Source organism: Letharia columbiana (genome assembly GCF_014066305.1).
Source record: "Letharia columbiana isolate WasteWater2 chromosome Unknown Sc0000055_s1, whole genome shotgun sequence".
Lineage (NCBI taxonomy): Eukaryota > Fungi > Ascomycota > Lecanoromycetes > Lecanorales > Parmeliaceae > Letharia > Letharia columbiana.
Window position 1 is genome coordinate 239,382 of NW_023501100.1, and position 26,860 is coordinate 266,241.

The following is a 26,860-nucleotide window of genomic DNA, read 5'->3' on the forward strand; positions in this document are numbered from 1 at the left end:
CCACCATTACTACTGTATACGTATCTGGCGTCGTGGAGAAAACAGGACGCGAAGACAAAATTGCCTCTTCTGCTAAGCAGTGAGTAGACGAAGTATGTCGCAGTGGGCTAATGACATGCAACGAAACCCCGCTGCTGTGGGCTTGAGTCTCGTTCTGCCCTCTCGATACGCCTGCGGGATGATGAAGGAGCAATCACTCGTCATTCTATTTTGGCAGTCGTAATCGTAATAGTCTCCACAACGTGGCAGCAATGAATACGAGCAACATCAACGTCACATTATGCTACGTGATGGGAATTTTCCTCTTCCTCATCCTTCTCCTTCCTACACGCGATTATCGAGCGGTAACTTTGATCTACTTACAGAGCTCCTGCAACATATTCCTAATGAAATTAACTTGACGTGCTTACGAATAGCAATACCGCGAACGCCGATGTACTGCACATGCGAACCCTCCAGAGTCGGCGCATCTTTCTATACCAGACCCCGTTGTGCCATTGTAAAGGTAAAGCTAAGAATTAGGTCACATTGTTCTCAGAATTTGCTGCGTCACGGGCAGAACATTTACATCCAGAGGGTCGTTGATCAATCACGCATCATCAGCGTTCTCTTCGTTTTCCGGACTTAAAGGTTGATCTCGACCCTATCCGTGCTATAAGAACTCCGCGTACAGAACCCAAATGAGAGCCTTCTCCATCGCTTCTTCAGGCCAGGTCTGCTTTTTAGAAACTACTCGCACAACCTCGCAACTCAAAAATTAGATAGAATCGCAACAATCCACATTATCGTGGGAGGAGATCTGGGCCGTAGGCGCGGAGATCTCAGAGAGGCTATGCCCACCATCTTTTCGTTGAAACCCTGCACGGGTTTCTTGGGTTTGGTCCCAAGGTATTGGATGGCCAATGAAAGACCGCGGGGCTGAAGCAGCCCCCACAAAAACAGTCTCCGTGAGTGTTTCGTCTTTCGATACTATGGCGATAAGGACGAGCGCGACCCTTAAAAATAATTCAATGCCGTGCAATTACTTGAGAGAGTTGATGATCGAGCGCAAGCATCCCTGGCGATCAAATCACGAGGGTATGGAAAACGAGGAGAAGAAGATGGCCTTTGCCAAGGCTCTATGTTCCGATACGCGCTCGGCTGCAGCTAAGCTAGGCTGAGTGCGGTAAGCGCGGCTCAGCCTCGTGGGCCGACAAAATAGCTACCTTATTTATCTCTTACTCCTTTCCATCCCACTATCTTGACATCCAGAGGCCGCAGTGCTCTGAAAGCGGCTGGAAGAGTCTGATATAGTTCTAGGCTTTGTGTACAGTCCAGGTGCCATGGATTGGGCTGCATTGGTACGGGGAACTTTATACTTATCCTCTCAGCCACCTTCATCCTTTTATTCCCCTGTGCTGTGAGCATCCAACATCAACCATGGCTCGTCCAAGGAAGATGGCATCCTCAAAAGAAGCTTCCCAGACCCCAATCACGGCCAAAGGGGCGCGACGTCTCAAATCTTGGGATGAAATCCCTTCTTGGCAGCAAGATAACGAGTATATTCTATCAGGCTATCGACAAGCAACTGGATCTTTCAAAAGTTGCTGTGAGAGTCTAGGATATGTCCACAACGAGACTGTCAACATATATTCGCACGTCATTGGCGCAGCCACGTTTCTCACAGCACCAATATACTACTATCGAGCTCTATACCTGCGCTATCCTTTGGCAACTCAAGCTGATGTTTTCGTCTTTTCCACCTTCTTCTATGGCGTTTCGATCTGCTTCATTCTATCTGCAACGTACCACATCATGAGCAACCACAGCCCAGAAGTGCAAAGGTTCGGGAACCAGCTGGATTATCTCGGAATCGTGATCTTAATGTGGGGATCTACCATTCCGAGCATCTACTATGGTTTCTACTGCGATCCTCGACTCCAAAAGATCTACTGGGCCAATGTCTCTACCCTCGCGACCCTTTGCGTAGTCGCAACGCTGCACCCCAGATTCAGACATCCTGACATTCGGCCCTACCGCGCAGCCATGTACGCTGGGCTTGGGCTTTCCGCCGTCGTATTTGTCATGCACGGTATCTTGCTACATGGCTGGACCGTACAAAATCGGCGCATGAGTGTTGATTGGATGGGCCTTGTGGCTTTGTTCAATCTGATGGGTGCAGTAATCTATGCTGCTCGGGTCCCAGAAAGGTTAAGGCCACTGAGATACGACATCTACGGGAACAGCCACCAAGTGCTACACGTCGCAGTAGTTCTTGCAGGACTAGCGCATATGCTTGGATTATCCAGAGCTTTCGATTACCTTCATACACATGGCTCAGTCTGTACATAGCGCAGTTCTTGGATTTATCCTACTCTGCCAAATGTACGAATTCTACAAACAAAGACAAGTATAATATCGATTTGGGATCCTCCCGATGTCGAACAATCTTCATGGCATAATCATAGTCACGGACGACCCAATCTTGCAATGTAACCATATCCGCGAACGAGACAGGCCGAGACCAAATAGCAAAATGGTTTATATGGAGATGCCAAAACCAACAGCAGTGCCCAAGGGGCCAAACATCACGATACGTCGATCGCGTACTCCAGGCGACGGAATACAGACGAAATGGATAGTAAGTTCCAGCTGCGCAGCAGAGACTTCTGCAAAGAAGGTGCTCTATGTGCGAGCGGGGATGGACGAGCACGTAGGAATTTGCGTGCGTATTGCAGCTCAAACATTTTCTTGGAAAAACGCCGAGCGGCGTGGCGCAGTTCGATCTCTGGGAATACGATGCTTGCATGTCGGATTTAAGGAAGAGGCGATCCGTACGCCGCACAAGAGTGGAAGGATTAAGCGGAAGTCTTTCCGTTCATATCATTGTCGAGGTCTCAGCACCGGCTTATAATATGAGTCATAAGGCAGACTTCTGTCCTCCACTCTCAAACTCACCTCAATAGTGCAGACTTTCCAACCTCCATATAGAAGCCGCCCACTCGATCTCGGTCTTGCCTCATCCGACGTCCCACTCGCAGCGAGTGCCGCAATTGAAGCAGTAAACTCGGTCCCGGAATCTTGACGCTCTGGGCCTTGCTTCACATGGCCGATGCTGGGACGTTCCTCTCTCTGCTGTAGAAGATGAGGTTCCACGTCAAAAGACGAAGTTGGAGAAGGTCAGCCTAGCGCACCCCCCCAAATCCAATGGATTCTGCGAGCAATTTCGATTGCACGTTCATTGCTATCAGTCTACCTGTTGCTCCGCGCAGACAAAACTTATGCCATCACTTAGCCGAGATCATGTCCGCCCCGTTTCTAGACTTCAGAAATCTCAACATTGCGGTGATATTCTCATCATGCAACATATCACCGTTCCCCCCAAAGCTAAGAGATCCTGAACAGGAAACACGCAGCTCTTTGATCCTGTTGCTCAGATTGCTGAGTCTGGTACTGAAGATCCGTTGAACGTCCTTGAGCAAAGTGTCCCACTCTTCGTCGACGGCGACAACGATAGCTTTCTTTACGCCATCATGCGAAAAGAGCAGAGGAAAAGTGAGCTCGTAGTACTCAAGAATAGAATATCTGCCCTGCGAAGTTGCATAGGAGAGTCTCGAGGCACGTGTTGAATGATTGGGTTTGAGAAGGGCGGAAATGGGGGGATCTGGTCTGTCGATGAGGCTGGATGTCTGGCTGTCCTGACTCATATATGATGGGGGGCGGTCGTCAACTGTATTGGCGGCCATGATGGCTGCAGTGTATGCAGGTAAGGAAGATAGATTCCAGAGCTGGTCGTAGACTGGTATGCAACGGCTCTCAAATGAAGAGCCATTGACAGGTGCAAAACAGGTGGCTATATAGCTCGGACTGGACACCTGTCGCTTACCCCTTGCAGGGGTCCCGACAAGGCCCTGAAACAGGCTGAAACAGGCTGAAACAGGCTGAAACAGGGGCATATCATTACCCACTCAGCCCCATTGTGTCGACTGGTACACTTGTACGCAATGGAAGAACATTTCTCCTAGCTCTTCCTTCGCTTCACCTAAAGCCCCTCAGTCTGCCCTCAGAGCAGTCTGGGGCACCGAATATTCTTGTGTTTACACCACTTTTCGGAACCAAAGGAGCAACGCACAAAATTGGAAAGCCCACTTGGATTCCGTCTTCCTGTATCATCTCGTATTAATTCTCGACAGCCTCACAACTTTGCGCGAGGAGCTGCGAGACTCGGAAAAGGAAGCAGCAGAATACAGACTCAGAGATGAGCAGGCAGTGGATGGCTGACTGATGCACTGTAAACACGCGGCACGAAGTCTCAAGAGTGGCGTTTCCGTTGATGCTGAACAAGCGGCTGTGTGTGCGAAAATGGCAAAGTGGCAGGAAGTGTGGCGCTCATCTTCAGGTGACCAAGTCTTAGTTCTAGAAGGCATGATTGACGATCATTGGAGTATGAGAAAGTCTAGGATCAAGCATGCGTTGGTCCGGGAGAAGGCAAGGTAAGGCAGTATGAGGTCGGTTGCGTCTCGCTATCCGGATTCGCTTCAAGATCATGCCTGGTGTCAGGTGATCTCCTAGAGAAAAGTAGTTATTCATTCAGGAAAGGAGGCCATTGTCGTCGTTTCATTGTCACAGGAAGCTACTATGCAGACTTGTCTTCTTTTTCTTTATAATCAATGTCTTTGTTCAAAATCAATTCATTGTGCGCGTCTCGTCGCTGGCCATGTATATGAAGGTCAGATGGTATCGCTCTGGCATTTCTTTCAACGCTTTCTTCCAACCCTATCGCAACCACGCGCATCGGACATGTCGGATCTTGACCAAGTACCTCAACAGATCTACGGTCTCGATCGGTGCGCTTCTAGGGTTCCCGGAAATGCGGTATATAAATCTGTGGCGTCCTACGATCAAATGCTCGCATTTCTAGTCAAAATCCGGATCACGCTCGCAAAACCCTCTCTCGACAACATGAACTACATTCTCGCCAACCAAGAACCACTCCACGAGGTCCGACTTGCCATGAAACGCCTCTCCGAAAACTTCACCCGGGCGGCACTTGCTTGCGACGACGCAAAGAGGTGCACCGAAGAGGTTGCGCGCAGGTTCCAACAAGCCTGGGACCTTGTTGATGTCAAAGCCAATGCTACTGCGAATCAGTCAAGGTATGTCAACAACATTTCTCAAGAAATAGCAGAAGTATGGCGAACTCACACCAGCGCCCCCAACAAGCACTGGAAAATAGTCTTCGCTTCTCTTGTATACGAGCTCAAGGTAGCTATCGAAAATCGTCAGCGGATGCGCTGGGGTTCGGAACATGCTGAGAAGAGAGCAGAGCAATGGGAAGCTCGGTATATTCTAGCGGTCGACAAATGGCGCAACACCTATCAAGACGGCTTGCACTTGGAAGAAGCATTCACAGCCCTCCGGACAGAATTCTTGGCTGGGCAGTCGCTAGCGGAGATCTTTATGCGAGAGACACGAGAAATTGGAGATTGGATCAGTGTTGGTTCGGAGAGCGAGAGAGTCTGGAGGATCGATCAGGCTCTGATACGGGAAGAAGAGAGGGATACCAAAAATTACGGTGTCATGTCTCGGTTTCAGAAGTAGTCCCGGGGCGGTTGAGGTCACAGAGCCTCAACAGGTTTGCTTCCTTTCTCACTTGTACGCCCTCAACTGGAAAGCAGATAAGGTAATCAGACTTGATGCTCTTCTTTTTCCTGCTTGCACGGCTAGCTAAGGTAGTAATGTAGTTTTCCAGAGCCCGGCTCGCGCAAAGAAGCTTCCAACCTGAATTTTTTGGGATAAAACCCACATTTGCATGATAATCACTCATCACTCGTAAATGCTTAGTTTGTATTCAACCAGTATTTCGAGGCTGCCAGCCATTGTCCGACCCCCAGCTTCTCGGCTCGGTCTTCATCCAGCAATATTTTGGCGGATGTGGACACATGATAGGATCCGTGATGTCCACAAACCTGTACCCGTACAAGCGACATTCCACTAGGGAGAAGCTACGCGCCGTACTGGCACCCTACCGGTTATGTCACGCAGAAAGTGCTGTTCTGGAACCTTATCTCCACTACATCTCACCCATCTCTCATACCCTCCCCCAAAACCATGTTACCGCCCGCCTATCTCCCCCTCCTCCTCCTTCTTCTCGCCACACCCAGCGCCACCGGCATCCTCAACATCACAGACCTCCTCCCCATCACCAAGCCCCCCCCCAACAGCCTGACCCTCAACCCAATCCCCAACCCCTTCCCCGTCCCCAACACCGACATAACCCTCGACTTCGCCACCCCGCCGCACCTCGCCCCCCTCCTGCCCCAAACCGACGTCACCGACTGCTTCGCCCTCGCCAAAGTGCACTTCGAGACGCTGATCCACGAACACGGGGACGGGCCGATCGCGTACAGCTACGAGATGACGTACGGCCGGGTCACGTTGAAGATGTTTTCGGAAAACGCGCCGATGCGTTGCATCACGTACGGCGAGGCGCTGTCGGTGCTGTTGGGGATATCGTTGAAGATGGCGAGGGAGGGGTTTGAGTTCAGGCGTCTGCATGTGTTGCAGAGTGATGATGGGGAGTTGCTGGGGATGGCGGTGGTGCGGCCGGCTAGTCTGTGAGGCGAGGGTGGTACGTTTTGGGAGAAAAGGGTCGGCTACGGAGTTTGCGGTCACGAATGCGAAATTGGACTTGTGTTTTCGCGGGCTCAGTGGACATGTTGAGGGAAAGGTGACGGGACAGGAATTGAATTAGGTACATCGATTGACTGATTGAAAGGGTTTGGGGCAGAGGGGGAGTACTCGCCGCTTGCCATCTCTATTGTACTATTGTCTTCATCACCAACTTTCTTTGAACCTGTGCGCTCTCATTCAGTTCTTTTCACGTCTATGCCCATGTAATCTTAGGAAGCGAGGAGGATCTTCCGAGTCCGCTATGAGCGGTGGTTTGTCTGTTTACCTTCATGTGAATTTGTTGAGCAATATGGACTGGCAGATTTTGTTTTCGAGTCCTTTGTTGTGGTCAGCTGACGCCATTTGTGACTTAGCTTGAGGATGTAGAATGGCAGACTTGTTATGAACATGCTGGCGGAAAATGGGGATTTCGGAAAAGCTTTCAAAGTTTTGAAGTCGAAGATTGAGATGGCACAGGTCAATAGGGGCAGAAATTAGGAGAGGGGCACAGACTAGATACTGCTATCGTTCAAATACTTTCAGATTGTGGCTGAATTTCTGCACAAAGAAGGTCTTACACGGAATACAAAGAAAACATGAATTGAAAGCGCAAACAAAGCTGATCAATACTTTGGCAACTTGTCATAAGGTCCTTGTCTGTTGAACAATCCACGCCAGCCAACAATAACACCCTAGGCAATTTTACTCTATCATTTCTTCCCGATCTCATTGGCGCCTTATTCTTTGACGTCGGCGAAAAGTCGCAAGAGCCGTCGTAGGCGTTGTCAAGGTGCAACCACTGACTTGACGGAAATACCACAAATGCGCAGCAACATTTGGGATGTCCAAAGCCGTAGTAACGTCTGTATCGTAGCCGGCCGGTGGCTCAACATCCGTGATAGCCATGGCTTCCTCATTCCAGTTGTACTCATTAATATCATTGACAGTCACAGAAACATTGTTGCCTGAAGTGATGTACCATTGCGGCCAGACATGGAAATAGCCGAAGGGAGGCAAGCCTTTGAGCGGCAGACCTGGTACAGGATCGTGAATGTGGGATACACGGTAATTATTTCCCATCCCCTGTCTAGAAATGTGCCGAGCGAGGAAGTAGTTTCCGACCCGCGGGGACCTGTCAAAAACTTGCTATTAGCTTTCTCTTGGGTTTCACATTGGTCAGTGGAAGTTCCTACCCAAAGGTATACAAGTCTAATTCGAGATTGTAGGGGGGACCTCGTAGAACGGTCGCTGCTAAAGTAGCAAGGGCACCACCAAGGCTATGCCCAGTAATCACCAGCCGATTTTGAGGATTCTGACGGACAACGGGCAGAAGAGCATTGATGATATCATTGCTGCTCAATTTCCAGGTGTTCCAGAAGCCGGAATGAGCTAGGCAGACTACAGGGCAAAGACCGGTCGATGTCATTACGAGCTGAGCATCTCTTATGAAGTCCCCAACATCATGTGAGCCTCGGAAAGCGAGGATTGTAAGATGATTGCTATTGTCGGTAGCGATGTAGCCCGTTGAACTCCAACCCAAAAATCCCGGAGGACTAAAATGCGTAATGTAAGCAATCTAGCCTGGTCGAATCCGTATTTCGCGCGTGGAAAACACTCACTGAACGAACTCATATTCAGTGATCTGGTCTAGCGGATCCAGGTCAGGGCACACATCGTTGTCACAGGCAAGTCTCCGCCCGCCCTGTGGATAGTTGTTATTGTAGTCGCAGTAACTGGCGGCTGCATACTGCTCGAGGAGAAGGAAGTCGTTCAGTTTCGACTGGGCCACGACTAATATCTCGTGTCAGCAAAGGCAATGTGTAGTATTTGCGACTCCAACCTAGAGCGACCCACTTGAAATATTGGGCGTTCCATCAAGCGGAGCAGGGAATTCTGGCGCCGGATTAAGTATGGTAGGGTCTGTAATCTCGCCATCCGGAGCGAGAAAGCTGGGGGGTATTGCAGGGTCCAGAGTTCCGTCGGGCTCTGTAGTTCCAATGGAATTGACTCCGCATAGTGTTAATGCTAGCACGAGAAGCTGGTTTGATGCTTCTACTTTCATGATTTTCTATTCTCCAGTCTGATTGAGGACTCTTTGGTCGAGGGTCGATTGGACGCTGATGGGAGAGATGTTGATAGAAAACGGATGCCGATGAGAGGTTTTTATACTACTTTCATCCTTTCAAGATCAGCAGTCTTATGTGCTGCGCAGTACAACGCTCCCGCATAGATCGCTCCTTCTCTCCCGCCCAGAGACACTCCCGCCCTCAGTCGAGCCGTGGTGGTGGTGGTGATCCATGGCTTCCAGGCTACCCTCGGTGTTCCCGCACAAAGACACTCCTACCATCATTCAAGCCGTGGTGATACATTCCAGCTCACTCTCGAGATTCCCTAGCAGACCTATCGAAGCGTTCAGTATGCATCCGTTGACCTGATACCGTGCTTTGGTATAGGCAGATTCTGTCATAGCTTCCAACAGATAGTCTGGCGGCACGGGAAAGGGAAGTCAGCCGTTCTTGTTTGCCTTTCTAAGCCCCAAAAGTTGAAACTCGGGTGGGCACTGCCTCGTCACTTATCAGCGGCATGAACGCGCTAAGAGTAGGCAAGCAGTGAGAACACAATCTTTGAGCCCGAAAACAGGATGGTCTACACTTCGATTGTCGGAATCAACTTGGGATGATGTGTTCTTCATTGCTAGGGTAATTCAAAGCAGGAGCGTAATGCAAGGATCAAATCCTCTCTTTGGGTATTATTTGAGCAATCTTGGGAGTACTTGAACCGCTCGAACTGCTAATCTTTCCCACGGACAGGAAGTTTGAGACCGCTTTCACTGTCGACCTGTCCACCTTGACAGATACATATAATCTCATTGACTGTGTCGCCAAGTCCATGCCAGCGCACTTGATTACGTTAGCAGCTTTCCTGCGACCAATCAGCATCTTACACCAATATCTTCGCTAGCACAACGGGTAGTAGACATGCCGTACTGACATCAAAAGTCTCGGATTGAAACATCGGCAGAAACATTGCGCGGGAAGTCGAGCTGCTTGAGTTACCTTCGATTCACGCTGCGCCTCCACCATATGTTGTAGCCGAAAGGGTCAGATCGAGGGGCCCCCACGGCCACAGCAATGACAACCTGCTGGGACCCTCCGGCATCAACGTTAAGGTCGATGGTCAACCCGGAGATGGCGGGATTAGTGTAAGATGTTCAGACAGACTAAATGATGCAATCCTCTTGTCTCAGTTCAAGGCTTGCAGGCTGCAGGCACGAAGCAAATCCTTGCGCGGGACCAGGCAGTGTGACTTGCGCACCTGAAACAGATACAAGCGCACGAGTCACGCTCAACGGGACATAAAGCCCAAAACAACCAGGCTTTTGGTGAAAGACATGGAAGATCTCGAAGGAGGTCGGTCCAGCTTCTCACGGCCGCTTCCAATTGCCATGTCTTAGCACTTCCTTGCACTCCGGCGACTAATTCTGGAAATCGCAACTGTCACCTGAGACCTGCGGATGACGAAATGGATGTTCCAAGCAGCAGGGTTACAAGTGAGACATTCGTAAGTGCATGCAACATTCTTCATTTTCAGACTCACCCAACTACTCTATGATCTAAATCCGCACAGCGCAAGACGGACACACCAACAATCGATCTTCCTGTTCATCAGACGCGCCAAGGCCTGAAAATCTGTTCCCTCGTGGGAGATTCGCCCGTTTAGCTGTCAAGCGGAAAAGCCGTACGCGCGAGCTTTGCCATGGCCTTCGAATCGCCGTGGTAGATGCGACCGCTTGGAAGGCGCTTCTGAGGAGTCTGCAATGGCTCTAAATTGCAGCCTTGTGATCTTTGCTGCTTTCAGGATTGACCACAAAAAGGCATCGGATTCCCATAATGCATTGCTTGCTGATATCTGACCAAAACATCCTACACTGACACACACCATGCTGGGCACAACTCTCTCACAGGTGTCCGCCACTATTGTCCTCGCAACACAGATATTACTTGGAGCGGCATCGTCTTCTCTAGGTCTTGTTGGGCAACCTCACATCGGCACTCTCAATGTCACAGAAACGAGTTGCCGCGGTAGCTTCTGGTGCCCCAAACTCAATATCGGTTACAATCGCATCAACATCTACTTTCAAGACTGGATTAACTACACGATGTCCGACTCCGACATCTACGGCCCCGGCGTCCAAATCGCATGCGATACAGTCACCATCGCTTTCCCTCCCCTTGGAACCTTTGCGTTTTGTGCCTCCACAGCGGGCGGAAATGTGCCGGCGGCGGGAATCAACGGTTCTCTGATCAAGCAAAAGATGGAGGAGCTGCGAACCTACGGCTGCTTTGCCTGCGGGAGTGTCGCGATTGCAGAGAGTGGCGATCCGGTCGAGAAAGGGGTGTTCAAGATTGACTTCGTTGCGGGTAACAAGGTGAAGTGTGGTAGAGAGGGACAAGTTGTTTGTCCGCCTACAGTGCCGAGCGTGAATCGTGAAGGGCTTGAACAAGGACCGAGACCGGAGCTGGGCACGTTCAATGCTACTATTGATGATGGCGCGATCACCCTTGAGGCGCTCAATGTTCAAGATTCTTGAAAGCCTGGACGGTAGCCCATTGAGAAGCCAACGGCAGAACTTTGTCCAAGAAGGCGCTGAATACTACTGTTGCAATGATATGAAGAGAACCACACCTTTTAAACAGTGATACTGTACGAAGAGAAGTACACATTTATAGCTGCTGTCTTGAAGGCCCATAACCTCGATCCAGTGCGCGTTATGATTTCTAAAATCATAATACAAACACGAGAAACAGACGCATTGAAAGTTTGTCTTCGCGAAAGAGATCAATTACAATTAATGGGACTGCATTTTCTTAACTCACGTTCATATTTTCATGAGGTTTATTATCGTCATGCTGTCGCTCTTGTGAAGATTTCACAAAAGAAAACTTGATGAGTAAGATAGAAAAGGCAGCGCTGAAGTCACCTTCCACACATTCGATACACACACCCATCACCACTTAGTAACCACATCTTTACCTCATCCGAGGATCGGATACTACTAGCGACTCAATGATACCGTCCAGACTGACCCCGCCCTCAACGAGTGTGTTGGACAACAAATGATCCGTGGAACCGAGTATTGCGTCAGCACTCACGTCCGCTACCGCTTCAAGACCCTCGTAAGTAGTTTCTTGGCCCCAGTACCAACATGCAATGTAAGTGCAAGTTGCAGCAATGCTCTCCGGGCAACAGTGGGGGGCAATCATGAGAGGAGTGAATCGTTCGGCGAGTCCCAGGGCTAGAATTTTGATTCGGTCATCGGTGAGCGAAAGTCGATTGCAGTAATCATTGCAGAGACCCTGTACCTCTTGTATACGAGAGGTCACAGCACTCACGGCGGCGTCACCGGTGTCTGTAGCCCTTTCGCCGTCATTACTCTCGTCTTCTTCCATCGCGTCGTCATCTTCATGGTCTCCATCTCTGCCGTCGTCACTCTCCTCACGGACGTCGGTCTCGAGGGTCTCCCAACTCAAGTGGACACCGAGATCTTCGCGGAAAGATTCACCGACGAGCTGATCGCACACGTCGCGAACAACTCTGTAAGTGGACCGGATGTCCGCATACTCCGCCCCCATCAGGCTCTGGATTGCTCTTCGAGAAACGGGCTGACCGGCAAGATGAGACGCGATGTATAAGCTCACAGCAGCAACTTCCGATTGGGACACGTACCTCGAGGTTGCCGGATAGCTTAGCAACTCGAAGCCTGTATGGATCAAATTGGCTGCGATGTGTTGTGATAGTTCGTCGAGTGGGAAGCTCACCCGGAGTCGGTCACAATACTTCGCGCAAAGCTTTTTCATTGCGAGCACGTCTCGGCTGCTCTGGATTTGGTCGTCAGACATCTCATGGCCGCTTAAAGGCCAAACCAGTATAGCGGGATCCTCTAACAGCTGAAGGATAGCGTCATTGATGAGTTCCTCCCTTCTCCCGTAGATGGCGCTGTAAAGCTCTCGAATGAAGTCCCCGTGGATGTCATAAGCCTCTCGAATGAGATCACCGTCGACATCTCTCACCCCACAAATCTCCCTGGGAGACCTGGGATGGCCTGAAATACACGAGGTTATATAGATGCCCAACGCGACTATGCTATTTTTACAGTATGGATGGACGAATGGGATTGGGACGTCAAGATCCAAGGGGGTTATAACGACTAGACGTGAGACATGATGGCTTATGATCGTGGCGAGATCACTGATCGGTTCGTCCAGGCGAAGCTGAGGGCAGTAGTATTCGCAAAGATTCTTCAAGATTTCCAGGCGACCCTCTTCGTCATCTTGGTCGCGATCTTCTTGCTCTCCATCAGGGTCGCGATCTTCTCTACCTTCCACGATGGCATGCTCGAGATATGGGCGATGCTGTGCGGGAAAGAACATCTGCCGACAAAGGGGGCAAGAATTGTTTTCTTTGAGCCAGATGGAAATGCAGCCTGAGCCGACAACGTGATTACATGGCAGACGTAGTTGGAGTTCGATGAGACCTGTTTCTCGACTCATCATTCCAGTCTCTTGAAGACATATAACGCAATTCCGATCGTCTGACTGTACGCTATTAGCGGTCTGAAGCAGTCTGTCGAGAAAGGCTTCCGCCATAGTGAGATTTGAGGTTGAGGGTCGTGGAGTTCTTTTCCGAGTTTGCTGAAATTGAAAGATGTGGGAGTGCGGGTGATGCTGGAAACTTCGAATCAAGACAAAAGGGAGTGAATACATAAGGTAGCACCTGCCCGAGGGATACATCACAAAGACGGTCTCTGTGGCTGGAGAATGGTGTTGTGCTTACTTCGAATGTGTGAGCGGCTTTGTTCCTTCGGATCATCTTAACACGGCCTATCTAATTGTTAGCATTCGTAATGCAATGAGCTTGACGAGATCATTTTGTAGCATATGAGAATTTTCCCATCCTCTCTGATCTACGAATATGAAATTCTGAACAACTAACCAAGCAGTTTGTTCGATCAATACTCAGTACATCGACCGCGAAACAGAGATCTCAACATTCCTACCAATTCACCAGTTCACCAGTGCAGGAAAATATCCACTCGTTCCATCTTCCCCCTCTTGGAGCAATGATGTTGTACACTAGCCACAGTAATGAATTTCACTTCCACACCTGATACTCCCAATATTGAGCGATTTCTCTTCATCATCGTAAGCCTGTTTTGTTCGCTCGAAACAGTTTTCTCACTGTCTTGGCCTCAAAACTTGCTTCGGTCTTTTTTGTCAACATTCCTTGTATGAGAACAAATCTGCCGAGCATGTCATGCATATAACCAAAATCCAGTTCACGGGGCTGGTAGAAACAGCAGAAATCACCATGGGCCGAGCCGCTGGTGTAATAATTGCGACTTATCCCATCGGTGAAGGAATAGCGGACGCACTAGGAGCCGCAGTGGGACCTTTTTTTGTTCTTCTGGATATGGTGGAGGGCCAATGGGCGAGCGCAGCTTTGTGCGCCGTAGGACTCGCGCTCGGTGTGGTGCCAGAATTAGGTTTGCTCATCTTTGAGCGCCTCCATTATTTTCAAGTCACAAAGGTTCAGTATGCAAGCGACGAGTCGGTCGTGGGTAGCAGACCTTACTTTGGTATATAAGCCGTTTATTGATGGCGGAATGACTAGGGAGACACTGCTTGGTTTCAAACTTGTTTTTAGCCGCCGAGGAGATTTTGATGATGGGGAACCGACATCATGTTCTGCTCAACACTGAGGGAACGCACAACAACACTGTGCTACAACCGTACACTGGGGCGTGATGCAGGGCTGACTGCGGCGGCCTCATAAGGTAAGGTTCCAAGAGCTACGCTTCCTTCGAAATAGACCATCGTTCATATTGTATCTTTCATACAGTCCACTTAGCTTCATCCCGCTGCAGTTTTATCTTCGAGGTTGATATGTTATGCCAACCATTGAGGGTGTAGTTTGATCCTATCTAATAATTCCGTTCACGCTTGGCGTATTCCCAATCTACACCACCAGTACTGACACAAGCCTTTGTATCGCATCCGTTCCTCGTTCAAGGTATGACACAAAAGTATGTTCAAAGACTGCACAATGAATTCTCTTTGCGCATGCTACCCCAACACAAAGGTCAAGATTTAATGCGATCTCCAATCCATCAAAGGGCTCTTGATCCAGCGTTCTATTGTATATAGTCGCTTCTTCGATCGAGCATCTCTCAATCTTATCATACCCATTGCGACATCCCATCTCCACGAATTTCAAACATCCACTCTCGATCTCTTGCAATGGCCCAGGAATTTCTCGACCAACTTCTTCGGATGGAAAACACCGTAAAAGTCGACGAGCAGGAAACCTGCATGGTGTGTCTTGAATCATATGGAACGCTCAACTCATCTACCGGCGCTATCGAAGTTCAAGTCCGCCTACCATGCAGCCATCTAGTGGGAACCATCTGCATTGCGACATGGCTTCGAGATAACAACAGCTGCCCTGCTTGCCGGGCAACCTTTTTCCCTGCGCAACCGCGGCCGTATCTCGAGTATGGAATCATAAACGACCGACCGTCCGCAAATACTTGGAGGATGGGAGGCCCCGATGAAAGGGTTACGCTTGAGATTTGCGACTGGCTCTGCGAGGAGCTTAACCTTGCCAGCGAAGTGAGCTCGATGGCTCAGTTAATCACTCGCCCTTTATCGCGAATGCTCCGGGGACATTTTCACTCACCAGAGTGCAAAGCCGCCGTAAGCGTCTTCATTGCGTGGTTTCTCTTAAATCCAGGCTTTGGGGCTGGTTCGGTCGATATCCTTCTTCCAGACGTGACACATAGAACGCGGGTAGGCGAAGAACATATTCGCTCTACATATCGTCACATCTACCCCAACCGAATGGAACTCATTGACGCGGATCTTCCCCCTGGCCTTGCTAGACTTCACATGGAGGGTATTCTAGCATTCTTGCCTTCTCCCAATCCCGAAGACAGTATCGCCAGCAGCGAAGAAGGAGAAAACGACAGAGAAGACGAAATCAGCGAACGTGAATTAGGAGATCTCGCGGAGATCAGTGAGCAGCTTAGTGCAGCAGTAGGAGGAGATGAGGATCTTTTTGACATCGTCGAAGATCTTGCGGAGCAGCTTAGTGCAGCAGTAGGAGGAGATGAGGATCTTTTTGACATCGTCGAAGATCTTGCGGAGCAGATTCTCGATACAATGGACGACGAGTCAGAACTGGCTGATCGCTCTGAACAGCTCCGGGGAGCCGTATGCACGTTCATGGCTTGTCATCTTATGGGCGCCGAGATCTCGTATAGCGACGTTGCGCGTATACACGGCGTGAGTGAGCGTCTTCTTCGCGAAGCTTACGCTTACATCTTTCCTCGACGCAATAACCTCATTGAACCCGAGACAATTAAAATCATGGGTATTGGCAACCTCGAAAGGGTTCTTGGCGCCTTACCAGCTTTGAACTGGCCATCTCTATAGGAACTGTGGCTGAGGGCATGATCGATAGAAAATTAGAGTCTGCGAATTATCATTTATTACTTCCCATACTCGCTTCATATCATTTCCTCCGGCGTAGTAAGCGTCTTCTTCGCGAAGCTTCGCTTATATCTTCCTCGACGTAATAACCTCATTAACCCGAGATAACTAAGACCATGGTTTGTAACCTCGAAAGGATTCTTGGCCTTACCGCTTTAAACTAGCATCTCTATAGGAACTGTGGCTGAGGGCATTCATAGAAAATTAGTCTCAATTTTATTTATTACTTCCCATACTCGCTTCATATCATTTCCTCCGATAATACAGACAATTTTTATTAAGAGGATCACGACTATTGGCAGAGGTCGAATATGAGAAGTTCTCCAATAAGCAGACGCTATGTGACTCAACAGGCATTTGACAATAGCAGTGATAACTAGCAGCTGCCAGTGAATCCATGTAGAGATCAGTCCTTGAAAATCCCTTCATCTCACAACCAAAAAATTTCATTCTGATAATAAATCCATCCGCGCTTTTAAACCTTTAAGAAAGCCATGCCTCACCTCACGCCGCTAGCTTACAAACTGCACTCTTCACCATCCTCCTTCACTCTTCCACGATCCTAAAGTTCAACACCCTACGCTTTCCTTCTCACCAACCCATCCACCTCATCTATAACCGTTTAACCACCAAGAACACCCATCAACCTCTCACTTCAAAATGCCTAAAGGCCAAAAATTAATCGACTGAACCCCTGAAAATAACGCAAAATTAATGCTCACCATCCTCGTCGTCGAAAACGTGTATCCCAACTGCGAGAAAGTCGTCGCAGCTTTCGATGAGCTTTCCTATGCTTCACATCTACCGCGGTCTCTCGCACACCAATCTCACCACAGGCGGTGCCGTCAACGCGATGGCCATCTCCAACCGTCTCAGTCGTCTGCGCAAGAAGGCTGCTGATGACGGTCTTCTGCCTAAAGCAGGCGCCACGGTGCCTGCGAAGGGACCTAAGGCCACTGCTGCCAGCAAGAAGGAGAATGGGGGGAAGAAGGGTGGGATGGTCGCTGAGGGTCCGGAGTGAGAAATGCTTCCTGCTTACAGACTTTGTTTCTCTTCATAGATCACGACTGACTAGATTCTTTCGAGAGGCGAAAACGAGGCTTCTGACCGCAAAGGCTCCGAATCCTCTTCTATCCGCAAGGGTTCCGCCAAAAGCCAGAAAGTGCTCACCGGTCGCGTGACCAAGGCTCGCACTCCCGGCAAGAAGAACGGGAAGAGCAATAGCACGATATCTAATGACGCTGAGGTTGAGGTTGGAGATGATGGGCTTGACGATGGTGTAGGATCTAGGGCAGAAGATGGCGATGCGTTTGAGAAGAATATTGCTTTACGTATCAAGAAGGAGGACGTTGATTAAGCGGTCCACAATGGCCTCGAAGTCTTCCTGTGCGATGAGATGGCTGCAACGAGCGCCCGCACCTACGCAAGTCTTCTTCAGCATTACAGTGATGGGGTGATACTCCAGGCAAGGCACTGATCTAACAGACACTGAAGCGAAGGGGACAACTTTTCGCTCGTCTCGTCGTACCACATGCGCGCGTACGTAGATAGCAATTGAGGCATTGCAATTATTACACATAGCCACGACATCGCTCACCCAGTGCCTTAATAGATTGCACTCGAAGCCATACCGAAACTCGATTTGCGCCACGATAGCCTTGTCCAGCAAAGTCGGGCGCAACGCTTGTTCGCTGTACGCCGGAAGCTAAAGCAAGATCTGCAAGTTTGTGCTCCGAAGTACTATACTGAGCCAATCAACCATAGCTAAGGTACTTGCGCAGAAAAGCCGCAGCCAGTACACTGAAAAACTGGACCGCCAGTCCCATCTTCGTAAGCAAAGATGGGAAAGGATTGTGCATCCCCGTATGAGTCACGCATCTGACATGAATGTGACGTGCGAGATTTAAACTGGTCAAGGCTACCTAATTAAAACGACACAACTGCCAAATGGACGTTTCCCATGGCTACTACACTTGACAGAGAGTCAGAAGTCCAGAGAGGTAAGTAGAGAGCCATGGAAACTCCTATTCCCCGGAACGACAGCACGATCAGAACACGACGGCTCTCCTCCGAGCAGCGCAAGAAAGCGACCTCATTCCTCTTCACGAATTATTCAGTGACGAAGATGTCATGAGATACTGGTACCTACATCTTCAACACCCACGAGCCAAGCAGCCCTTGCCCAACTAAGACGGTCCGCAGGTCCTGTGCCCCCCACACCAGTCTGCTACAGACCACGACCTACCTCCACGGAATGCTAGCCTCTCCCGCAAACGGTTCGCTCGACTTCGTCCTCGTCCTCGTCTCACCGTCATCCCCGACGGATCCGGATTCAGACCCACCTCGCGGCAAGGTGATCGGCAAAGCCGGCATCTGGAGCCTTTCGAATTCCGAAATCGGGTTTCTGCTCCACCGCGATGTCTGGGGCGAAGGGTACATGGCCGAGGCTCTCACCGCGCTGTTGGGCCCCAACGGGGTGTTTTGGAAGAGAGGCGTAGAGGGGGTGGTGGCGGATGTGGATCCGAGGAATGAGGGGAGTATGGGGATCCTGAGGCGGTTTGGGTTTGTGGAGACGGGGAGGGAAGATAGGACGTTCGAGACGCATTTGGGGTGGTGTGATAGTGTTTATTTGGAGCTGAGGGGTCGCTTAGCGAAGCAGGAGTCGTAAGATGTGGAGGCTCAAGAGTGGCTGTGTGAGACGAAGGTTTGAGAGGAAGCTAGAGGGCGGTAAGGCAAGACTTACTTCTTCTGAGTCGACTCCAGCGCTCTGCTCGGAAGATCATGTAAGCCGAGGGAATCTGCGTGGCGGCCTCAAGTGCGAGGTTTGGAGGACACTTTTACTGCGATTGGCTAGTGGATTATGGTACAAAGCAGTGAGCCGACCGACGTCTGTGCGTCATGGAACAAGCTGCAGGAGCCCTGGGTGATATGGAGTGTTCCATAGAGACACAGAAAGGGTTGCTTGTACAGCAAGATATTTCTACTCACAAGGGAAGAACCACGACTTAGGAAAAGGCAACAGAGTTGCATCGAATTACCCACGCAGTCGATCTTCTCTGACCAGCAAACCTAAGTTTTTGGATGCCAACATTCATGCCCTCAAGAACTCCTCGACACAGTCAACAAAGCCACCAACGTTCTCAATCATCGGCAAATGTCCCGCACCTTCAACCTCCCGGAACACTGCATTTGTTGCATTCGCTGCGACAAATCCCTTCATGACTTCGCTGCACTTACCGTCCTTGGCCCCCACAACAAAAAGGCCCGGCAGCCTGATACCCTTCAGGTTCTCCGTCTCGTCATAGTTGTAGAGAATTTTTGCAGAGCTTTCCATTCCCTTGGCAGACGCGGCAGCTACCATGGAGATGGCCTTCTTCCACTCTGGAGAGCCTCGGCTCTTTGGAGTGAACCACCGCTCTACGGACTGCTTACCAAGAGCCTCCATGCCATGATCCTTGGCGAATTGGATGCGTTGATCCCAGGCGGCCTCATTCGCCTTGTCGGAACAAACGGCGAAATCACATGCTATGAATTTCTCCAAGCGATCTGGATATCGGCTGGCAAATGCAACAGTGGTAATTCCCCCCATACTGACGCCAATGAGTGCATGTGCTTTCTGTATGAGTAAGGCTTCCAAAAGAGCTTTGATATCTAATGTGACGACGTCGAGCGTCAACGGTTTGTCACATCCCTCGAAACGATATCCACGGGTGTCTAGAATGTCCATGTCAATTACTCACGACTGAGGAAATGAAAGAGTGGTAACAGCCTACCGTATCTAAGAAAGCGAAAACAGGGAAAACGCTGCTTCAGAGGCGCTATGGCTGCATCCCACATGTGCAGGTCACAGTTCAGACCATTGCAGAAGATCAAGACAGGGCTTGAATCATCTACAGATCCTTCGAGGCGATAGTGAAGGCGATAACCATCATGTGGTATATATGTGTCGATAACCTTCTCCGCACTCGCGAGATGCAGAAGATCTCTCGGTGCCGCGCCAAATCTGTAGCAACGCTCAAGCGTCTTCCGTCGAGTATGCGAGCTCAACAAGGAGAAAATCTTGGTCCTCCATGGTGTCGATCTTGCATTTTGTATCTCAGGACTATCATCAAGACCGTTCTCTAGAGTGTAGTCGTGCACTGCAAGGAATTTATTTATGGGTACATGGGTATCCATATCAACCAAGCGGTAACGTCGACTTCTTCTCCAACCGGGGACTTTTGAGAGAAGTTTTATGTGTTCCTAGAGACACGAGAATGTTTAGTAGCTCAAAAGAATAGGGTAGAATCATCTATTTCCATGACGCAGATGCAACTTACCTCCTCATACCATCTATGCAGCCTGACTGAGATGAGCCAGTTGCATTAACACCAGCTAAGAAAAGGTTGCCTTACTCTTCTTCATCAGCCATGTCTTTTAAACTCATCTCAACCCAGACTAGCACAGAAGCATCTTCCGAGAAGCCGCCTTTCGTGGAAATTAACTCTCCGGCTTTCCTCTCTCTGGTGGGTATACCACTAAGCACTCTGACCTCTTTCTCTGAGCGATTGTCACGCAATGCCCTGTAAGACGAATCTGAGAGTATGGAAATACTCGTAAGGTCGTAAAAGGCTAACCAGGCTGTGGTTACGCCGTCTGTTTCTCGGTATCTGGCGCCTGTACTGATGCACGGTACTTGCAACCTCATGGGGCCACTTGGCTATTCAGCGAGACGATGCACCCCGCAATTATCCAATTCGAGACCTACTGCTCGTTGTTATACCACTCATGAAACCTGATGGTGTAAATTATGCATTCCTGCTAGGTCAAGGTTGGAGCGTACTCGTCCTCATCGAGGGATGAATCTGGCTGTACGAACACGGCCAGCATTCCTCTCGAATCCATATCACCCGGCATGATGCTATTGCTAATTACAACAACTGTGTTTATGCGGATTTGCGTGTTCTTGAAGACGTTGAAGAAGAGAAAGAGTGAGCAGGTCTATGCAGTGGAAAGGAAACCTTCGGCCCGACTCCGAGCGCCACATCCCGCTGAAAGCCAATCAATTTCCCTCCTTCGTCACCATGCATCCTGCCTGCTTCAACTTTGTGCAGCACTAAGTGCAGCATTAGGTTCCCGCAAAAGATACCGTTGTAGGCAACAAGTGCCAAGTGAATGCACCAGCATGGGGCTCTCATATCTCGAGGCTGCTGCGCCATCATGTTTGGTTCGGACTCCTACCATTTGCGCCATCAGCCATTTACTATTGATTTTGGACGCACTGCAGATAAGTTGCAAATATGGGCTACGAGAAAGATGCGGCGCCGGTCTCGCACCAGATAGAAGCGTACCCAGCCGCGTCCAACGAAAATCCTGAAGACCTGGCCGGCCAGCATCTACTGCCAGCCCCAAGCAATGATCCGAAAGGTAAATAGCTCCCTCAAGGGAGACTGAATTGCTGAAACGAGAACCAGATCCCTTGAACTGGCCAATGGCACTCAAAATTCTGGTACTCATCCAAGTCTCGCTTCTATCTTCCCTAGGCGGAATCAATACAGCCATGATCAACCCAGCCTATGTTCCCATGGCCAAAGAACTCCACATCAGCACCATCAGAGCTAGCTACCAAACTACAGTCTGCATAGCTCTAGCCGGAGTCGCGCCATTTCTCTGGGTGCCACTGTCGAACAAATACGGTCGGCGACCCGTGCTTTTAGGAACTACGCTCTTAGCCTTCGTTTCTATACTCGGATCCGCTTATGCAAAAACGTTCAACCAACTCATTGCTGCTCGAGTTCTCAATGGTTTGTTTCCTGCCGTTTTTGCGCTGGGGCCTGCTGTCGTTGTGGATATGTTTTTCGTCCATCAGCGAGGCAGAGCCATGGGAGTCTTTACTGTGAGGGAACACCGCTGTAGAGTGGAAGTTCTTGCCCGCTGAGATATGTCTAGGTCACTACTGTCAACGGATCTCACATCGCTCCCCTACTGGGTGGCCCTATAGGCCAATATCTCGGTTGGAGATGGTGCTTCAAGTTTGGTGCGATCTGTGACGGTGTCATGTTTTTCATCGTTCTATGCTGTCTACCAGAAACGCTCTATGTTCGACCGGAGGCAGAGTCACAACGACATCATCCCAAACCGAAGTACAGTAAGATAGCCTTCCTCGACGGTCTCAAAATCCGAGACCGAACACCAGATACTCCCCTCCGTTGGAACCACTTCGTTCTCCCCGTATTCAGATTGGCAGGTAAATCCCGCGTCGTCTATCCGGCCCTCTATTATGCGACGCAATACGGTTTTGCGTCCATCCTGCCCGCCGTCACTGTTGCGAGTATCTTCAGCAAAGAGTTCAAATGGGATACTCTCCAGATCGGGCTCGGCTACGGAGGTGCATTGACCATTGGCGGGTCATTGGGAGAGCTTGCTGCGGGACTGGTCCTCGACTCGATCGTCAAAACGAGGATGAGGAAGACTGTCCGTTTTCAGCCAGAGATCCGCTTGCAGGCGATATGGCATGGGGAGATTCTCGTGCCTACCGGTTTGTTGATCTATGGGTTTACAATGCAGGACAAGACATCGTGGGTGGGACCGCTCATGGGAATGGGTAAGCCGCACCCTCAAGCCTCCCTTTGAGCTTTCACCCATCTTCAAGGCTAATCTCCCGCAGGCATCGCGGCTTTTGGCCTCCAAGTCATCACCACGACCTGCTACACCTACGCAACAGACTGCCACCGCGAACAGAGCAACGACGTCGCTCAGCTTTTCAACTTTATCCGCCAGACTTTCGGCTTCACTTTCGCCTTCTATGCCGTAGATCTGTGCGATAGCATTGGATACCAATTCACATTTCTGTTGTTTGCTATCCTTGGAAGCGTCTTGGCTTTCATACCAATTCTAGGTCTTATCGGGAGGGCGAAACGTCAATTGAGGGAAAGGAAGAGCGGCGTAGTCGAGAGGGTAGCGTAAGAAAGACGCATGTTGTCTGGGCGAGCGAATCGCTTTGATTCCCTCAAGCAAGAATGTCTCTTCATGTCATTCAGCTTCCAGAAGAGATATTTTCCGTTCCGAGCTGACGCTGAAAGGGTTCACTTTCGTGGTGTGTTCAATTTTCCTAGCTACGGAAGGTCTATCTAAGGTATGAACGAAAGCTAACCACATAAGGCTAGCCTTGATGGCTATGGCTAAAGAGGAAGCCGCAGCTCCCCACAGGGCGGACGAAGTGTGATTGGCTACGCCTAAACAGGAGGTCATCAAACAGCCGAGGTCCAGATGGCCATACGCTAGACTATAAGAGCTACGTCAAGCGCACTGCATCTCTCCGCATCCACTATACGTATTCTCTAAGTAAACAATCAACAAGTTGTGTATTACATGATGGCACCAGTCACAAGAGGCAAAGATCAAGAAGCGATGAAGCCAGAGCAGAAGGCCAAAATCACGCTGTACTGGTGAGCAGTTCGAAATTTCTATTTGCAACATCTAGTTTGTCCCAATATGAAGAGCCAAGAGCGGTCCAGTACTTACTCCTGAGCTTATTCCTTTGATTTTTCTCCTCATGTCAAGATCACGAATGCGTTTTGTCTGCTCGCAACCCTTTTCCCCTTCATTCACCTATCGAGTCCCACCCGTCCTAGCATGCCCGCTCCCAATTCCTCTTTCTTAAAAAACAAACATACACTCTAGAGCTCATCGAGAATCCCTTCGACCCTTCCACTCATCTTCCACTTCACCCCCTCATCCACAACCCCCCTTCCAAACTCACAACCCCCGAACCCCCCTAGGCTCGAAAAATCCCGCTCCCAACGCATCCTCTGGCTCCTCGAAGAGCTCCACCTCACCTACGCCCTCAAAACCTACAAGCGCCAAAACATGCTCGCGCCCCCGGAGCTGCGGTCCGTGCACCCGCTGGGCAAATCCCCCCTCGTGAGCGTCGAGTCCGCCGACGACGACGCGACCCCGACGAAGAAGCCGCTGGTCCTCGCGGAATCCGGCTTCATCGTCGAATACCTCATCGACCACTTCGGGCCCTGGCTTGCGCCGGAGCGGTACGCGGGCGGCGGCGGCGGGAAGAAGGAAGGGGAAGGGGTGGGGGAGGTGGGCGGGGAGACGGAGTCGTGGGTGCGGTATCGGTATTTTATGCATTTTGCCGAGGGGAGCCTGATGCCGTTTTTGTTGATTGCGATGTTGTTGAGCAGTGGGTCTATCCTTCCTTCCTTCCATCCATCCATCCATCCATCCATCCATCCATCCATCCTCCCCCCTCCCCCCGGCCCCAACTCATCCACTACGCACGGCTACGCATGCATACTGACTCCGAAAACCCCTCTCCAGCCATCAAAACCTCCTCCCCCTTCTTCATCCGCCCGCTCGCCCTCCTGATCACCGGCGGCATCGAGTCCAAGTTCCTGACCCCGAACCTGAAGGCCCAATTCGACTTCCTCGAAAGCCAGCTCGCGACTTCGCCGGACGAGGGGGAATTCCTCTGCGGGGCCGACCTGACGGGTGCGGACATCATGATGAGTTTCCCGCTCGGTACGTAGGGGGCGCGGTCGGCGCGGGTTTTCTTTCCTTGGATTAGATGCTTGAATCGATGTGGCTGGGAGGGTCTGTGCTGTATAGGGATACGTTTCGAGAGCCAGCAATTCTGTTCTTATCATTGTTGTTATTATGAAGCGGTGCTAATTCCGGGGTATCGATCTAGCGGCTGCGAAGTCTAAGGGACTCTTCACGGAGAAAGAGCATCCGAAGCTGTGTGCGTATGTTGACAGACTTGAGGCCAGGGACGGGTATAAGAAGGCTGTGCAGAAGATTGTTGATGTGGAGGGGAGCTATGAAATGTTGTAAGGACGGAGGGGTCGTTGATGGGGTAGGGGACGGTAGTGATAAAGGGTGCTTGGTGATGTCATTTCGCACGTAACTGTTTATGATGGGAACAATGAGTTGGAGATGTTGATCGGAAACGTTGACTCTTATGATTAATGATATTTGATTGTTCCAGTCTTATCAATGATAATCAATTTCTACACAGACCTTCCCGTCTATTTACAACTTCATCCACAAAGCCATCATTTCTATCCTCCATATCCTGCCCGTCGCCTATCTCCGCCAGCACCCATACATCCGCTTTCCTAAGAATAACCCTTGGGCAATTCAGGCGGCGGACCATGCGCCGCCATCATTTCCTCAAAAGCCTGCACGAATTCCCTCGGCGCATCCGGCTTGAAAAGCAGTTCCAAGTTCCGCCACGTCTCTTCCATCTTCTCGTGGCTCCTCTCTAGCATGGTTGTCTCAAAGTCCTTGATCGCGTCAAAGAGCTCCGTCTTCTCGTCTTCGGCGCTAGCTTTGACAATCGCTTTGCTCAGATCCAAAGCGTCGACCATGGCCAGATTGACCCCTTCGCCTGCGAATGGGGTCATCAGGTGCGCCGCATCGCCCAGCAAAGTGAGACCTTGTCTCGAGGTCCACGAGAAGTCGGTGGGGAGCATGTAGAAAGGGCGGGCCACGATGTCCGGGTTCGCGTGAGTGATTAGACTTTTGAACTCATCATCCCAATCCTTGTATTCCTCTTCCAGCATATACTTCTTGGTTGCAATCGCATCGGACCAATCCACACCCACATCTTTCAACCACGTCTCGGGCTTCTGCAACATGATGTATGTGCGGATCGAGCCGTCGCCATTGCGCTGCCCCACCAAGCCTTTCTTGTCCGAGAATGCGAGATAGATTCCCTGACCCACAAGCTTTGAGATGGCAGGATGCAGGGTGTCGACGGAGCGAATGCGCGTGTCGAGGCAGGAGATTGTAGAATAATGGGGTTTGGTATCTGAGAGGAGGGGGCGGACTTTGGACCAGGCGCCATCTGCGCCGACCACAAGATCGAAAGTTTCCGTCCGGGTGTTAGAAGTGGTTCGGAGATGGATCTCGTGCTTGCCGTTGCCATTGCTGCTTGGGGATATCGAGCGCACTTTATGCCCCCACTGTATCGCACCCTCGGGCAACGAATCGAGCAGCAATCCGCGCAGCTGTATACGATCCACTTCCGGCCTATTGCGCCCTCCTATATCGACCTCTTCCATGAATAGCTTTCCATGTTTGTCGGCCACGCGCATGTCTTCGCCTTCACTGCGAGCGATTTCCTTCCACTCTGAATAGAGACCAGCTGCTTGGAGTGCGAGTTGTCCGGACTCTTCGTGCAAATCGAGAGAACCACCCTGCTCTCTGCTGTTGCGCGATGGCTCGGCCTCATAGAGCACGAATGGAATGCTGGCGAGGTGAAGGAGACGGGCGAGGACAAGGCCGCCAGGACCAGCACCGACAATGGCGATACGTGGGGTGGTAGTTGTTGTTGTTGTTGTTGTTGATGAGGAGGAGGCCATGGCTTGAGGAGGATCTTTGAGTAAAGCAGAATTGATTGGGAGCTACTTTCTTTGATTGTTTGGAGTAGATAGCAGAGATAGTGATGTTGATTTAAGTATAAGAAAGTTGATAGTGGACAATGGAGATAGAACCTACCTTTTATCACGTACTAATGCTGGCAAGTTCAGGAAACGCGGTTCCCGTAGTCCAGGCCGGACTTTTGACAAGAGTCCGCGAGGAGTCCGCGCCAGCGAGAAGATGACATTGAGGAGACGACCATGATCAGAGACTAAGAACGGACTCCATGGAGAAGCCCATTGCGAAGT

The 26,860-nt window shown here is 50.4% G+C and overlaps 16 protein-coding genes across 16 annotated transcripts; 11 read left to right on the forward strand and 5 right to left on the reverse strand.

The window, feature by feature from the left end:
* Window positions 1-1,419: 1,419 nt before the first annotated feature.
* Window positions 1,420-2,331, forward strand: HO173_011067 (uncharacterized protein; the record flags this gene model as incomplete). The annotated part of the gene is made up of 1 exon (XM_037312951.1): window positions 1,420-2,331. The coding sequence occupies one exon, from the start codon at window positions 1,420-1,422 to the stop codon at window positions 2,329-2,331; it is 912 nt and encodes a 303-aa protein (XP_037160183.1).
* An 85-nt stretch (window positions 2,332-2,416) lies between these two features.
* On the forward strand, window positions 2,417-3,064 carry HO173_011068 (uncharacterized protein; the record flags this gene model as incomplete). Its single annotated transcript, XM_037312952.1, has 2 exons — window positions 2,417-2,813; window positions 2,946-3,064. 2 exons carry the CDS (start codon window positions 2,417-2,419, stop codon window positions 3,062-3,064), a joined length of 516 nt encoding a protein of 171 aa, XP_037160184.1.
* A 202-nt stretch (window positions 3,065-3,266) lies between these two features.
* Window positions 3,267-3,725, reverse strand: HO173_011069 (uncharacterized protein; the record flags this gene model as incomplete). The annotated part of the gene is made up of 1 exon (XM_037312953.1): window positions 3,267-3,725. One exon carries the CDS (start codon window positions 3,723-3,725, stop codon window positions 3,267-3,269), a length of 459 nt encoding a protein of 152 aa, XP_037160185.1.
* Window positions 3,726-4,779: 1,054 nt separating this feature from the next.
* HO173_011070 (uncharacterized protein) lies at window positions 4,780-5,580 on the forward strand (the record flags this gene model as incomplete). Its single annotated transcript, XM_037312954.1, has 1 exon — window positions 4,780-5,580. The coding sequence occupies one exon, from the start codon at window positions 4,780-4,782 to the stop codon at window positions 5,578-5,580; it is 801 nt and encodes a 266-aa protein (XP_037160186.1).
* A 510-nt stretch (window positions 5,581-6,090) lies between these two features.
* On the forward strand, window positions 6,091-7,118 carry HO173_011071 (uncharacterized protein; the record flags this gene model as incomplete). The annotated part of the gene is made up of 2 exons (XM_037312955.1): window positions 6,091-6,579; window positions 7,026-7,118. The coding sequence occupies 2 exons, from the start codon at window positions 6,091-6,093 to the stop codon at window positions 7,116-7,118; spliced, it is 582 nt and encodes a 193-aa protein (XP_037160187.1).
* A 259-nt stretch (window positions 7,119-7,377) lies between these two features.
* Window positions 7,378-8,713, reverse strand: HO173_011072 (uncharacterized protein; the record flags this gene model as incomplete). Its single annotated transcript, XM_037312956.1, has 4 exons — window positions 7,378-7,783; window positions 7,845-8,204; window positions 8,271-8,442; window positions 8,506-8,713. The coding sequence occupies 4 exons, from the start codon at window positions 8,711-8,713 to the stop codon at window positions 7,378-7,380; spliced, it is 1,146 nt and encodes a 381-aa protein (XP_037160188.1).
* A 1,878-nt stretch (window positions 8,714-10,591) lies between these two features.
* Window positions 10,592-11,242, forward strand: HO173_011073 (uncharacterized protein; the record flags this gene model as incomplete). The annotated part of the gene is made up of 1 exon (XM_037312957.1): window positions 10,592-11,242. The coding sequence occupies one exon, from the start codon at window positions 10,592-10,594 to the stop codon at window positions 11,240-11,242; it is 651 nt and encodes a 216-aa protein (XP_037160189.1).
* A 439-nt stretch (window positions 11,243-11,681) lies between these two features.
* HO173_011074 (uncharacterized protein) lies at window positions 11,682-13,521 on the reverse strand (the record flags this gene model as incomplete). The annotated part of the gene is made up of 2 exons (XM_037312958.1): window positions 11,682-13,247; window positions 13,486-13,521. The coding sequence occupies 2 exons, from the start codon at window positions 13,519-13,521 to the stop codon at window positions 11,682-11,684; spliced, it is 1,602 nt and encodes a 533-aa protein (XP_037160190.1).
* A 275-nt stretch (window positions 13,522-13,796) lies between these two features.
* Window positions 13,797-14,295, forward strand: HO173_011075 (uncharacterized protein; the record flags this gene model as incomplete). The annotated part of the gene is made up of 2 exons (XM_037312959.1): window positions 13,797-13,853; window positions 13,987-14,295. The coding sequence occupies 2 exons, from the start codon at window positions 13,797-13,799 to the stop codon at window positions 14,293-14,295; spliced, it is 366 nt and encodes a 121-aa protein (XP_037160191.1).
* A 653-nt stretch (window positions 14,296-14,948) lies between these two features.
* Window positions 14,949-16,142, forward strand: HO173_011076 (uncharacterized protein; the record flags this gene model as incomplete). Its single annotated transcript, XM_037312960.1, has 1 exon — window positions 14,949-16,142. One exon carries the CDS (start codon window positions 14,949-14,951, stop codon window positions 16,140-16,142), a length of 1,194 nt encoding a protein of 397 aa, XP_037160192.1.
* Window positions 16,143-16,989: 847 nt separating this feature from the next.
* Window positions 16,990-17,556, forward strand: HO173_011077 (uncharacterized protein; the record flags this gene model as incomplete). Its single annotated transcript, XM_037312961.1, has 2 exons — window positions 16,990-17,216; window positions 17,286-17,556. The coding sequence occupies 2 exons, from the start codon at window positions 16,990-16,992 to the stop codon at window positions 17,554-17,556; spliced, it is 498 nt and encodes a 165-aa protein (XP_037160193.1).
* Window positions 17,557-18,329: 773 nt separating this feature from the next.
* On the forward strand, window positions 18,330-18,867 carry HO173_011078 (uncharacterized protein; the record flags this gene model as incomplete). The annotated part of the gene is made up of 2 exons (XM_037312962.1): window positions 18,330-18,340; window positions 18,402-18,867. 2 exons carry the CDS (start codon window positions 18,330-18,332, stop codon window positions 18,865-18,867), a joined length of 477 nt encoding a protein of 158 aa, XP_037160194.1.
* Window positions 18,868-19,290: 423 nt separating this feature from the next.
* On the reverse strand, window positions 19,291-21,095 carry HO173_011079 (uncharacterized protein; the record flags this gene model as incomplete). The annotated part of the gene is made up of 6 exons (XM_037312963.1): window positions 19,291-19,913; window positions 19,973-20,441; window positions 20,519-20,540; window positions 20,594-20,893; window positions 20,947-20,973; window positions 21,022-21,095. 6 exons carry the CDS (start codon window positions 21,093-21,095, stop codon window positions 19,291-19,293), a joined length of 1,515 nt encoding a protein of 504 aa, XP_037160195.1.
* Window positions 21,096-21,478: 383 nt separating this feature from the next.
* On the forward strand, window positions 21,479-23,403 carry HO173_011080 (uncharacterized protein; the record flags this gene model as incomplete). The annotated part of the gene is made up of 5 exons (XM_037312964.1): window positions 21,479-21,605; window positions 21,653-22,074; window positions 22,128-22,782; window positions 22,846-23,140; window positions 23,340-23,403. The coding sequence occupies 5 exons, from the start codon at window positions 21,479-21,481 to the stop codon at window positions 23,401-23,403; spliced, it is 1,563 nt and encodes a 520-aa protein (XP_037160196.1).
* Window positions 23,404-23,549: 146 nt separating this feature from the next.
* Window positions 23,550-25,022, forward strand: HO173_011081 (uncharacterized protein; the record flags this gene model as incomplete). The annotated part of the gene is made up of 4 exons (XM_037312965.1): window positions 23,550-23,626; window positions 23,960-24,372; window positions 24,510-24,710; window positions 24,880-25,022. The coding sequence occupies 4 exons, from the start codon at window positions 23,550-23,552 to the stop codon at window positions 25,020-25,022; spliced, it is 834 nt and encodes a 277-aa protein (XP_037160197.1).
* Window positions 25,023-25,306: 284 nt separating this feature from the next.
* HO173_011082 (uncharacterized protein) lies at window positions 25,307-26,554 on the reverse strand (the record flags this gene model as incomplete). Its single annotated transcript, XM_037312966.1, has 1 exon — window positions 25,307-26,554. One exon carries the CDS (start codon window positions 26,552-26,554, stop codon window positions 25,307-25,309), a length of 1,248 nt encoding a protein of 415 aa, XP_037160198.1.
* Between the last annotated feature and the right edge of the window lie 306 nt (window positions 26,555-26,860).